Source organism: Crocodylus siamensis, chromosome 4, assembly GCF_052110815.1.
Source record: "Crocodylus siamensis isolate JL-2025a chromosome 4, ASM5211081v1, whole genome shotgun sequence".
In the NCBI taxonomy this organism is placed as follows: Eukaryota; Metazoa; Chordata; order Crocodylia; family Crocodylidae; genus Crocodylus; species Crocodylus siamensis.
The window spans coordinates 2496762-2509421 of record NC_143398.1 but is presented as its reverse complement, the minus strand read 5'-3'; the positions used below and the strand labels follow the sequence as shown (position 1 = coordinate 2509421).

At 65.6% G+C, this 12660-nt stretch overlaps 1 protein-coding gene across 1 annotated transcript in view; it reads right to left on the bottom strand.

The window, feature by feature from the left end:
• Window positions 1–12660, bottom strand: part of SHANK3 (SH3 and multiple ankyrin repeat domains 3) — a 589500-nt gene that overhangs the window by 562344 nt on the left and 14496 nt on the right. The window contains exon 3 of the mRNA XM_090041443.1: window positions 4078–4478. Coding sequence (XP_089897569.1) covers window positions 4078–4140 — 63 coding nt within the window. The 5' untranslated portion in view covers window positions 4141–4478. The remainder of the gene's footprint in view (window positions 1–4077; window positions 4479–12660) is intronic.

The window sequence follows — 12660 nt, the reverse complement described above, 5'->3', positions numbered from 1 at the left end:
CAGCCACAAAACACTGTTTCTAGATCTGGGTGGCCAAGAGCAGGGACTAGAAAGGACCTGTTGCACCAGCCGAACGACGACGGCCCCTGCGCTCTGGTGCACGAGGTAGAAAGGCAGATCCCCACCTCTCACCCTGGGGCTGGGGGGAAAGGACCACTGCAGCAATGGCCTTGGGCTTAGACCGGCACCACCTCAACTCTGCGCTCCTTTGGTCAGGAGATGTCTCCTTCTGCTGAGAGCAGCATGTTTCATGGCCTGTGAAGAGCTCTCTGCCTCCATGTGAGTTTCTCAAGGGTCGACGTGAATTTCTCAAGTCCCGCATAAGCGCCTGGACTGCAGGAACAAGCAGGAAACCCAGCGCCCGGGAACGCTCATAAGAGATCGGCTGTGCGACACCATGCTCCGAGAGTGCCCGCAGCCCACCTCGTCCTCCAGCGCTGTGGACACGGCAGTGCCCAACCGGGGGGGCTGTGCCCCAGTGCTGCAGCGGAGGCTGGCTCATCATGGGGGCCAGAGAAGCATACGCGGCCCGTTGCCCTTCCTGACCTGACCTGCAGCTGCAGACCCTGCGTTCCTGGGACTCCCGCTGCCTCCGGGGACTGGGGCCCATCTGCTCTGACACGGAGTTCGCCCACGGCTCCGCATCTCTCCCACACGAGCGGCTGTTCGTGTCTCGTCCCAGATTAGCATCCTCCCCTCCAGGAGCCGGTCCGGTCCCCCAGCGACCTCCCGGCACTGCAACGTTCGTGCCTTCTCCCTGGCAGCCCGGCCTGCTTGCCCTCTGGCTCAGGGTCGGCAGACCTGCTCGTCAGCCGCCCCCTCCTTCCCAGGGCTCTCTAGAAAGCGGGAGCCCTGGACAGATGGCTTCTCATCTGTCACGCCATGTAAGCGATTTGCTGTCTGATTCACGCAGCTCCATGCCAGACCCCGGCTGGGCAGGCTCAGAGCCCGGCCTCTGCACTGCACGGCTTGGCAGACGCGCACGCAGCCCTCCCTGCCCATCGCCGACCCTGGGAGCCACGGTGCAGGTGGGACCGTGCCTGCAGCCTGGACCCCAAGCCAAGCACCCCTCCCTTCTGCTGGCCTCCAGCGTGGCCCCAGGAAACAAGCTGGCCACCGTCAGCCGCCCCCGCAGGACCCGACCCAGCGGCACAGCGGGTAGGAAGGTCGGTGCCGTGCTCACATGCTCGCGGCCGGAGGGCACGGCCGATGCCTCCAGGGCTGCATCATTTGACAGATGGGCTTGCCTGCAGGCACTGGCCAGCTCCCCCGCGCTGTCTGAGGGCTTTCCCCATCCACGCACACATGCATGCACACGCACTGGCTAATCCCTGCCAGGCTGCAGCTGTTGAGACCCGAGTGCCTTCCCGCCCGGTTCCCTTCCTAGCTGCCGCACGTGCAGGTTGGCAGCCCGACAGCCACATCTGCTCATTGGCTCAGGCCTCTCACGAGCGAGTGACCACGTCCAGCCCCAGGCTGGCACCCAGCACCGCACAGCCCGTCCTCACCCAGCGGAGAGACCCTGCTAGCTGCCTGCTCCCCTGGACAGCCGGGGCACACCGCCGGGTCTCGACATGGCCCGAGGCAGCGCACGAATTTGCACGGAGGCACGGTTTTATTCAAGTGGGTGCAGGAACACATGCATCCCGAGAGCACCTGCATGCTACGGCCTCCCCCTGCCACAGAAGCTGAGCCTGGTGGAGGGGAAGAAACAGGCCCTGGTGTGCACCCGACCTGATGTCACATGGGAGTGGTGACATGTGGCTTTCCCCAAGGGGGGTTCGGGTGCTGTGCCACGCTCTCTAGGCTGCCCGCACTTGTATGAAGAGTTTAGGTGATGGTTTGTCTGCGGGGGTTGGACTAGACGCGACTCCGCAGCTCCCTGCCAGCCCCGCGGCTCTGGGACCCGAGGGCTTTTATGCAATAAAACCATAATGTCGTAGCAGCAAGGACCCTGCCCCAGTTCAGGGGGCCGGGCAGGGCAGGGCAGAGGTGCTTGCAGCCGGACAGAGGCCCCAGGCACAGACAGGCAACTCCACCGGGCGGGAGGTGTCACCTTGGCACCTTGCAGGAGACTGGCTGCTCTGCTAGGGACCAGCACAAGAAGCCAGCTTGGGGGGCATGAAACATCCCCCACCTGGCAGCACAGCTCCCACCGCACGAGCCAGAAGCACCACGGGCCGGCCGCAAGCGGGTGGGAAGAGGCTGAGGCTCGGGGAGAGAGGGAGAGGGAGAGATGCTTTGGTACTGCAGCTGTCAGCTCAGCATTTGCAGCCCGCGCCAGGGGGCTGCCGAGCTGTTCTCCCCCCAGCTCCTCTCCCCAAACCAAGGTGGAACAAGAAGCTCTGGGAGGGGGGAACAAACCCCTGGGTTTGGCAGCCCTCGGGGGTGCGGCCCCATCTCGAGTGCAGCCACCAGGGCGGGGGCCGAGGGCCGGTGCTGCGGAGCAGAGCCGTGCTCGGTCAGGCCTGACCGTGCTGCCACCCGCCCTTCCCGGCACACAGGCCCCCGGGCCCAGCCGCTAGCCAGCCCCTGCGGCCGACGGGAGCAACGGGACTGGTGCCCCCCCAGTTCCTGCTGGGGTCCCCCATGCAGCTGGGCTGGGAGTTCGACGGCAGGTGACACTCGCACTCGTGCCTCCAACACCCCCAGCTCCAGGCTGCCGCAGGCCCCTGCCAGCGCGCCCCAGCGACGCTCCTCTCCACGTGTCCAGCACCGGTGCATCACAGGACCTCCCGGAGGGGCAAGTCCAGCTCCCAACGGGACCCTCTCCCTGCCTCGGGGGCCAGGGAGGGACCAGCTCAGCCCCTGCCAGCCAGGACCCCCAGACAGGCCATGCTGCCTCCCCTCAGCAGGCCTCGGGGCCCCGCGGGGCCGTGGTGAGGAGCTGGGCCCACAGGCAGCGAGGGCACGAGCTGCGGCCACAAGCCCTGAGAGCGGAGGTGGGGAAAGACGCCCAGAGAGCTCAAGCCCGGTGGCCCCATCTGCCTGCCGATTCTTCAACAGCAAAGGCCTCGTGGCTCCATGGCACAGCCCAGCCCAGCCGGCACCGCTCATGGGCTCCCCGCACCGCATCTGCCACAGCCCCTGCACCACAGCTCCTACTGCCGCCGTGCCTGGCGCTGGCGCCGGCCCCTCTGGGCTCGCTGCCGTTCGCTGACATGCCAAGCTCCGCGGGAGTGCACCTTCACCTGGACACACCGCGTCTCAGACACGCCGTGCTGTGCGGTATCACCGCTGCGCATGCTGACACGCCATGCCACGCTACCACACCTGTGCCCACTAACATGCCGTGCCCGTTTGTATCGTGCTGGTACTTGCTGACGTGCTGTGCCACGCTATCACACCCTGTCTCACTGACATGCCGTGCCATGCTATTGCACCTGTGCTCACTGACAAGCTGTGCCCTCCTATCACACCTGTGTCCACTAACACACTGTGTCTGCTTGCATCATGTGGCGCTCACTGACACACTGTACCCTGCGGTATCACACCTGTGCCCGCTGACACGCTGTGCCATGCTATAACACGTGTCCACTGTGCCCATTTGTATCATGCTGGTGCTCGCTGACACCCTGTGCCACGCTATCACACCCGTGTTCGCTGACACGCCGTGCCATGGTATCACAGCCTGCGCACTACGCCCATGCTTGCTGACAGGCTGTGCCCTGCCACAACAGCCGGCCCGGCTCCAGCCCCATGGGCTGCAGGGCCGGCTCCTTCCCTCCATGCTGCTGCCTCAGCCCCGGAAACTGCACCGCACGGCCGGGCACCGGCATCCCGCCTCCTCCCTGCCCCGCCACTGAGCTGGTCCTCCCCCCTCCCTCCCTGCTGGGTCCTGGCAGGAGAGAGCGGGCACCAGCCGCCCCGCATGCCTGGGACAGGGCACCTGCCCTGGGCGCGGAGGTGGCGGCCAGCCCCGGTGTGCACGGGCTCGGGCTGCCGCACCGCGAAGGGGTCGGGATCGCTGCTCGCCCCCAGCAGCGCCCCTGCGCCCCGGCCCGGGGGGCCTCCCGGCGGTGAGTGGGGCTTTGCCGGCAGCCCCTGTCCCCCAGCCCCGCTCCGCTCCCCGCTCACCGTCTGCTGCAGGTCCGGGATGCCGATGCGCACCACGATGGCGTTGGCCGCGGGCTCCTCCATCCGCCCGGGCGGCGGTGGGTCGGGGCCGGGGCCGGGGCCGGGGCCGGGCCGGGCGGGATGCTGGCATACAGCGCCTCGTCGCGGGGGCTGCCCGCGCCCTGCCCCGCGGCCGCGCCGGGCTGGGGCTGGGGCTGGGGCTGCGGCTGCGGCTGGGGCTGGGGCTGAGGCTGGGGCGGCTCTGGCGGCGGCTGCTGCTCCGGCTCCGGCGGCGGCGGCGAAGACTCATGTTTGCCGGCTGCCGGGCTCCGAGGCATGCTCCGTGCTCCGGGCGGCGGCTGCGCCGGGCGGGCGGGCGGGCGGGGCGGCGGCTACAGCCCGGGCATCACGGCCCCGCGGCGCTGCAAGGCAGGGAAGGAAGGGCGCACACATCGCACCGCGCCGGGGGCACCCGCGCCCGGGGGCACCCACCCGCCCACTACCCCGCCCCGCCCCGGGACCGCACTGAGGGCACCCGCCCCCCCCACCCCGCACCGCCCCGGGGATGGGGACCCGGGGGCACCCACCCGCCCACCCTGCACCGGGGATCAGGACCTGGGGCACCCACCCACCCCGCACCAGGACCACACCGGGGGCACCCGCCCGCACCCAGGCGACAGGGGCACCGGCAGCTCCAGGGCGCACATGCCAGACCCATCAGCGCTGCCCCATTTTGCAACCCCATTGCCCACCCCAGCTAGTCCACCCCCATGGGTGCCAGGGAAGGGGCAGCCATGGCTCAGCCAGGCCCTGGGGCAGGTTGCCCATGGCCACCCTCTCGCCCGGCTCCAGGCAGCAAGTTTCATGGGCGGCTGCCCTCGGGGTCAGCTCACCAGCCCCCCACCAGAGCTGCGCTGGGACCTGTGGTCATGGAGACTGCACAGGCCCTCCCCAGCCCCCTGCCCTCTGTCACAGCCCCGGGCACCCCCTCCCAGCCCCTGCAGAGCAGCATGTGGCACCCAGGGGCGAGCACCCAGTCCCACCTCCACCTCCCTCCGTCCCTGGCCCACGACATCCCTCCCCGGCCTGGGCAGAGGCAGAGCAAGAGAGGCAGGCCAGGTGCAGGGTGAGGGACACACAACAGGCCAGGGCCACCCTGGGCCAGCGGAGATCTGCTGTCCAGCAATGCCCCCGGCTACAGCACCCCGGTGCCCACGGCCACGCCAGCCCCACAGACACCCCCACAACCGCACCTGGTGCCACAGCAGCCCCACGCCCTCATGGTCACCCCAGGCGTCCTCCCCACACCACAGCAGCCCCTCCCCACTGGCCCTGGCCCCATGCCACGGCTGTGTCCCACTTGCAGCGCTCGGTATTGGGCACCTGCCCAGAGCCATGTCTGCCCGAGCTCAGTCCGGCACGGCAGCAGGGCAAGCCTAGTGCCAAGGAGACCCACACAGAAAGTGCTCTCAGACGGGGTCAAGTCCAAGGTCTCCTCCACCGGATGGTCTTTGCACAGAAAGCCCCTGGGAGCCAGTGGGATGGATGGGCTGCCCTGGATCTGTCCAGGAAGGGGCTCGTGGCCCGTGCACTACCCTGAGGCCGACACCTGACCCTCCTTCAGCAAGCCCAGCCCTGCCAACGTGGCCCCATAAGGCTCCCCCAGACCCTGCACCCAACTGGGAGCAGGCGCCACATGAGAGCAGAGCCAGGCCCCAGGCCCCATGCAGCTGCAGGACGGTGCAGAGCCTCCACATCCAGATGTTCTCCAGGGCTGGGCCCTGGAGCTGCCAGGGTAGCAGGGAGCAAACCAGCCCCGGGTCCCCACAGGGTGGGAAGATGCCAGGCTCCTGCTCCACCACCCACAACCTCCCTGGGAGGGGTGGGGTCAGCCTGTCCCCTACTGCTCCTCTGATTGGCTTCCCTTCCCCAGGAGGTGGGGCATGGCAGTGGGCAGCCAATCACAGAGCAGTTCCCCAGCCCAGCTGGACCTCTGGGGGGCACAGCAGCCAGGACAGGCTCCCCCTGAGCCCCTGGGGAGGGGAGACGGCCCTGGAAGGAGCGCCTGGGCACTGACGAGGGCACCGCTGCCCATGATGCTCCAGGGCAAGGAGGGGCAGACAGCAGCCCCATCCTGGGACCTGTGCCATGGGGACGCTGAGGCTCTCAAAGGAGAGACGTGGAGGGGTCTAACCTGCTTCGATGAGTCCCCTTGGAGTCCCAGGAGAAGCTGCCAATGCTAGGCCCAGGGGCCAAGGGGCACTTGCTGTCCCCCTGACTCCTGCTCCATCCCTCCCACCCCTGCAACCACACAGTGCACAACCACCGTCACCACACCAGGCTCCCCCGAGCATGGGACAATTTGCACCCGCTGCACCACACTACACTACTGAGGCACAACCCTCGCCCCTCTCCCCACTCTGCATCCTACTCATGTGTCCACTGCTTCCTGTCATTTACAGATTTAACTTCTTTCCATCTCTCTCCATTTCACAGGGGGGAGAAATCAGGTTAACCAGATGGTAACTGTCAGGGTTTCTCGCTTTTTGCCAGTCCTCTGGTCCCTCATTAGTTTCCTATCATGTTTCAGACACAGGCATCAATGGCTCCGAAAATGCATCAGCCAGCCCCCTCAAGACTCGCTAATCCAGGCCTCCTGATGTGCGCACCTTGACTTCCTCTCCTTCAAGTCAGCCTTGGCCCCGGAGCACCGGAGGAAAGCTAACATGCCTACCTATGGCAAAAAATAATGGGAGGAGTCTTGGGAATTACCCAACAAGAAGCTTCATTTCAACCCCAGGAAAATGGGGTGAAAAAAATAATCCAGGGGCAAATTAAGAACGTCTCCATGAGCACAATGCGATGGGGTAATCAGCACAGGAAACTCACGCCTCACTAATCTATTAGAGCTCCTTGGATGGGCAGCAGAAGAGCGGGGACGTGACCATCAGGCTAGCTGGATTCTCAAAGTGCTCAGGAAAAATGCCCCGGTGCGAGGCGGGGAAGGAAAAGCAGGCAGTAAAGTGCGGCCATGGGTCCACACCAGGCTAAAGGAGAGAGTATGGGGCAGGGATAGCTGCTCTGCCTCCTCACAGCAAAAGCCTCCCAGGAAAACCCCCGTGCTCCTAAACATGCTTATTAGCCATCGAGGAAGAAGGGGCCCCGTCTTCCAGGAATGCAATTATTGTGGTTCGTTAAGGCTCGAGGGGAGAGAGAGACAGTGGCAGGGTGGACTGGCACCAGGTGCCGGAAGCTGCGTCTGGTGATCAGACAACGAGTCCTGACGAAAGCCCAGAGTGGCACCGGCTCACAGCTGGAAGATCCAGAAGCGAGGGATGCTGGGAGCAGGGAGACTCCCGAAAGGGGTCAGGGGAAAGGTGTCAAAAAAAGTCAAAGGTCACTCCCAGCCCAGCCGCCCCATGGCTGCACAGCCAACAGGACGCGAGGCTGTGGCACAGCAGTGTCGTGTCGGCCACGGCTGAACCCCTGGCCATGTGGCCCGGTGTCCACGTACCACTCATCTGGCATGAGCTTCCCCTGCACCTCCAGAGCCACAGGCACCCCTTAACCATTGTACCCATCCCGAGGACCTGTCTACACTAGGGCAGGAAGGTGTGGGGCCATCCCCATCCACTGCACTGTGTGGGTCCAGCCTGAACTCACCAGGCCACGCAGGGCAAAGCCAGGCCCAGGCTGGTGTCATGGAGCCTGTGGGGCCCCAGGCTTGCACCTGGTTATAGCCCCTGGTACCGGGGTGGCATCCAGCACCCCCTGCCTGGCTCATCCCTGGTGCGGCCCCTGCCCCAAGCAGCACGGGCCTGCAGGGACCGTCCTGCTCTGTCGGCAAAGCCACGGCTCAAGAGAGCACCCCGCACTGGTGCCCAGCGCTGCCCCGCATCCCCCCCATGGCCCCAATCACACCCGCCCCCACGTCTCCCCGCACCTGCTGCAGACAGGCAGGGCCTCAGCACCCCGGGAGCCGAGCCACGTCTGCTTTCCCACACTCCTCCCGCACGGGGACAGGCCACGGCCCTCCCCCTTCCCTCGTTACTGATTTACCGTGCAGGGAGCAGGTCCCGGCTGCAATGCACCGCCCCCAGCTCCAGACCTCACAGGGCGACTGGTCTGGTGCCCACGTCGCCCCAGCGCGGCACCGGCCCTGGGAGCACCATGCTCTGCCCAGCACAGCGCAGCACCCGGGTCTTGCCCAGCCCCAAACTGAAGGACACAGAGTAGGAGCCCTGGGCTGGGAGCCGCCGCAGCGGTGCTGTTTATCAGGGCACCTGTGCTGCCAAGAGCACCGCTGTTTGCTGTGGCAGGGGGTCAGCTCCACACGATGCCTACATGGAGCAGCTCCAGCCGGCCTGACCTTGTCCTTTGTCCCCCTCCCGGGGACCAGCCGACCTGGCACAGTGCCCATGGAGTCGAGCAGCTGGTGTCCAAGTGGCACTGGCCTGGGGCACCAGGTGCAATGGGGGCATGTTGTAAGGTGATGAGAAGTGCACTGGACTGGGCCAGACCGTGGGACCATCCTGCCCCGTCTCTTGTCGTACAGGAGGGCGGAGGCTGGGCAGCAGGGTCACCTGGATGTGACCAGGCCCAAGTGGGGCCTGATCCCACGCAGGTGCATCGGACTGTGGGTTCCTCCAGCTGCATGGGAACGGAGCCGGACCCCTCTGCATGGGGCCACCCCGGCCAGGGCTAATCCAGCCCCACGGGGCTTGGAGACGTGGCGGTGGCTCCAGCTCCCCCCACTCAGCTCCAGGCTGCTTCCTCTGCAGCAACAGAGCTGGGGAGCACGAGGGAGGGAAGCAAGCGGGGGCGCCTTTCCTGGGGGTGTGCACTGTGACTTGGGGGAGACACAAGTTGGTCACCCTGGGTCTCCACATGCCTGCTCCAACGCCTGGCGCGGTGCATTGGTCGCTTCGGCAGGGACGTGGCCGGAGAGCCCCATATCCTAGACAAAGCCAACACCACCAATGGTGTCTGCCAGCTGCAATCGGTGCCCTGTCGGGAGTGACTCATTTGGGCAGACAGGGCTTGGCAGGTGTCGTGGGGGTGCCACACACAGGGAGGTCACTGCGGACCCTGGTGCAGACTCGCGCGCTCAGGTCTCGGCCCCATTTGCAGCAAATGATCCTGGCACAAGCGTGCAAAGCACAGCTGTGAGGAGCTGGGGAGCTCAGCTGCTGGTGTGGCAGATGCCCCGAGCATGTGGGGTGGGCACCGGTCAGACCGGAGCCGGCACGGAGCAAGACCCCAGGGATGGCTGGAGCGGCCCATGCCAGGAAAGCAGCACGGCCGCGCTGGGCCTCCTCTGCCAGCCGGGCGAGGCTGCTCCCTGCAGAGGCACCCGAACGTGAGGGCATCGACCGGGCGGCTCCGCAGTGCCCCCCAGGCCGCAGCCCACTGATTTCCGCTCCACCGGCCACCAGGGTCAGCGGGTTCCCTGGGACGTATGGCCAGCTCCTGGGAAAGCCCTGCCACGTCCAGCCCGGCACGGCCCCGCTGCCTGGCCTGGCAAGTGGCCTGACCAGCCCCAAAACAGTCCTGCGAGTTCCCCGTTCATGGGGAAGGGGGTGCCTGTGCTACAGCCCCCCCCCCCGGAAAACCCAGGTCTTGGGAGCCCAGATCCAACCCAGCGCTCTCGGCTGGGGCCAGGCTCCCCTCGGGGTTCGGGGTCCCAGGCGGTGCTGGAGGAGTGGGTTCCTACGGCCCAGCTGGGCTCAGGTATGCCGCCCCCTTACCCCCACCCAGCCTCTGACCCACTTCCCAGCGTCGGCAGCCGCGGGGATTGGGTTTCGGTGCCGGGGCTCCGGCAAACACAGGCGCTTTGAGACGCTTGCGGGTCCAGTTACCGTAACTCAATGCCGGCTGGCTCGGCAGCCGGGGGGGAGCGGGGAGGGGGCAGCGCCAGGACTTCCCCCCACGCCTTGCTCCATGCCTAGCTGCAGCAGGTCCCCGGGAACCCCTGGCAACGGGACGGGGCTGCACCCGCATCTGTCCTATTTGGGGACAGCTCAGTACCAGGGCCAAACTGTGTCCCCCCCAGCAGCACAGCCCCTGCGGCCCCCGCACCGAGGGACTGCCCCTCCCAGGGCGCGGGCAGCAGCAGGTCGCCCGGCTCCAGGGAGCTCCTGGCCCTGAGCACGGGGCGCTCGCCCTCGAAGCTGGGAGGAAGCATCCAGGGCTTGTCCCTCACGGCCACCTGGGCTCTCACGCCGGCCACGCCAGCATCACCGGGCATCGCCGCATGGTGCAGCGCTCCATCGCTAGGCTAACACGGTGAGCCAGAGCTGTGCTCGTAGCCATAGGAACGCAGTCACTCGGTAACCATAGGAACGCAGGCAGGGAGCAGCCCCGTGCACTCTGGGTCCAGCCCCTGCACCAGCGCCGAGAGGGACCCAGGCAGCTCTCGGGGTCCCAGGTGCATTTCAGGGCCACCAAGGACCGTGCTGGGAGCAGCAAAGATGCGAGAGGGAAGAGAGCAGGGCCTGCTCCTCCCTGCCCTCCGCAGCAGGGAGATGAGGCCCAGCAGGATCGGGGCCGGCTCCTCAGCCCCCAAGATCCTTGAAGCAGCCCCTGGGTAGAGCCTGCACCCCTGAAATGCCCATGAACCCCAAACCCTTTGATTCTGTGTCAGATGCTTTAAATGAGAAACACAGTTGTTAGCCTGGTCCAGACCCGGGAGAGGTTTCACCCTGGAGCTGCAACCCATCTCTCCCCAGGACCGTCAAGGCAGCAAGCGCTGCCGTGCCTCGGCCTGATGTGTGGCCCTGGCCTGGCCTGGCCAAGCCGATAGCCGTGAATCTCCCGTGTCCACAGCCAGTCCCCCGGATCCCAGCACACAGCCAGCAGGTGCAAGGGACCAAGCTGGCATATCCTCCAGGGAGCACCAGCGCCCCATGCCCTGGGCTGATCAAGCCCAGTGCCCCCAGGCTGGCCCAATGCCTGGGTCCGGGGGCAGAGCCCTGGGACCCGCCTGCTGAGATACCCACAGCCCCGGCAATGCCCATCTGACCTGCTGCAGCCGGCGACACTGCTCCCTCATGGCCGGGGCTGCCACCCCATGGCCCCATCCTGCCATGGCCAAAGCCTGGAGCTGGCCACCAGCCCTGACCCCGCCGGCCTCTGCTGAGCCCCGGTAATAGGATCAGACGCCTGCATCTGCTGGTCTGGGACTCACAAGCCCCTAATCCCGCTCCTGGCTCTGCACCTGCCGGCTCCTCCCTGCCCAGGGCAGCCCCAGCCCAGGGCCCCAAGGCAATGGGGTGCTGGGGAGGGGCTGGGGTGCCCCATCCCTGCCTACCCCAGCAGTGTCCGAGTCGGAGCCAGTGCCCCAGAGCTGTGCATGGTGCTGCAGGGAGAGGGGCCAGAGCCTCCAAAGGGACTCAGGACCCCAGGGCTGGAACCGCTCATGGCCCCCAGCACTGCTCCTGCCCTGGCACTGCTTGCCCCAGCTTGGGGCTGAACAGGCAACCGCTGCCCACACCAGCCCTGGGGGTCCTGTGGGAATCCTGGGGAAGCTGCCTACTGCTCTTATGCCCATGGCTTTCCCAGAGGCCTCCTGCACAGACCAACACACACACACACTCATGCACACACACATACGTGCATGTACACAAACACACACACATGCACACATAGTCTGGCAGAGGCATACACAGGCATGCCTCCACACACATGCCCACTCATACACGTACACACATAAACATGCACATGTATGCATGTACACATATATACACATGTATACACATGCACACAAATGCACACACTCAGTCCCACCCAGACATGCGCGCGCACACAACTGTGAGCACCCAACCTCAGGGCCTTTACCTTCAAGTACCTGCATGCACACACACCTGTATATACATACATGCACCTACATGTGTCTGTACCTGCACACACACACACTAACATGCACAGGTACATAACTGCACATGGACTCCTGCTGGCACATACACACATGTATACACATGCACATGCATGTACAGGCATACATGTACACATACACGCACATGCACACAGATGTACACACACGCTCAAGCATGTCTGCACACACACACACACACACACATCTGCACATACAGTACATTCACACACAGACACACACAAGCACCTACACACATGCATGCACTTGCACACACATGCCTGCACATGCACACACCTATACATGCACTCACATGTACCTGCATGTATACAGACTCCTGCACACATGTTCACACATGCGCTCGCATGCATGGCCATTTCTCCCCTCACAACCTGAATCAGCCAACCAAGGCGTGGGACTCTCCAAACCCGCACTGCCCCTGGGCAGTAGCTCCCTGCTCCGCTCCTTACTCCTTATGGCGCAGTGCAGCTCAACCCCACCTGCCCCCAGCCCGGCCCTGCCCTTTCCACTCTCCTCCCTGCAGGCCCAAGGGCAGGATTGGGCCGCTGCTGCCTGCTCCGCCTCAGCCTCCCCACCCAGCGCCTGGTGCTGGGGCAGGTGCTGGACACTGGCAGGGCACCCCATGGGCAGCTCTGTGGTTCCCCACATCCACGATGGGCTCACTGCAGCCCCATCCCCATCCCCATCCTCATCCCAGTGCTCTCTCAGTGTAG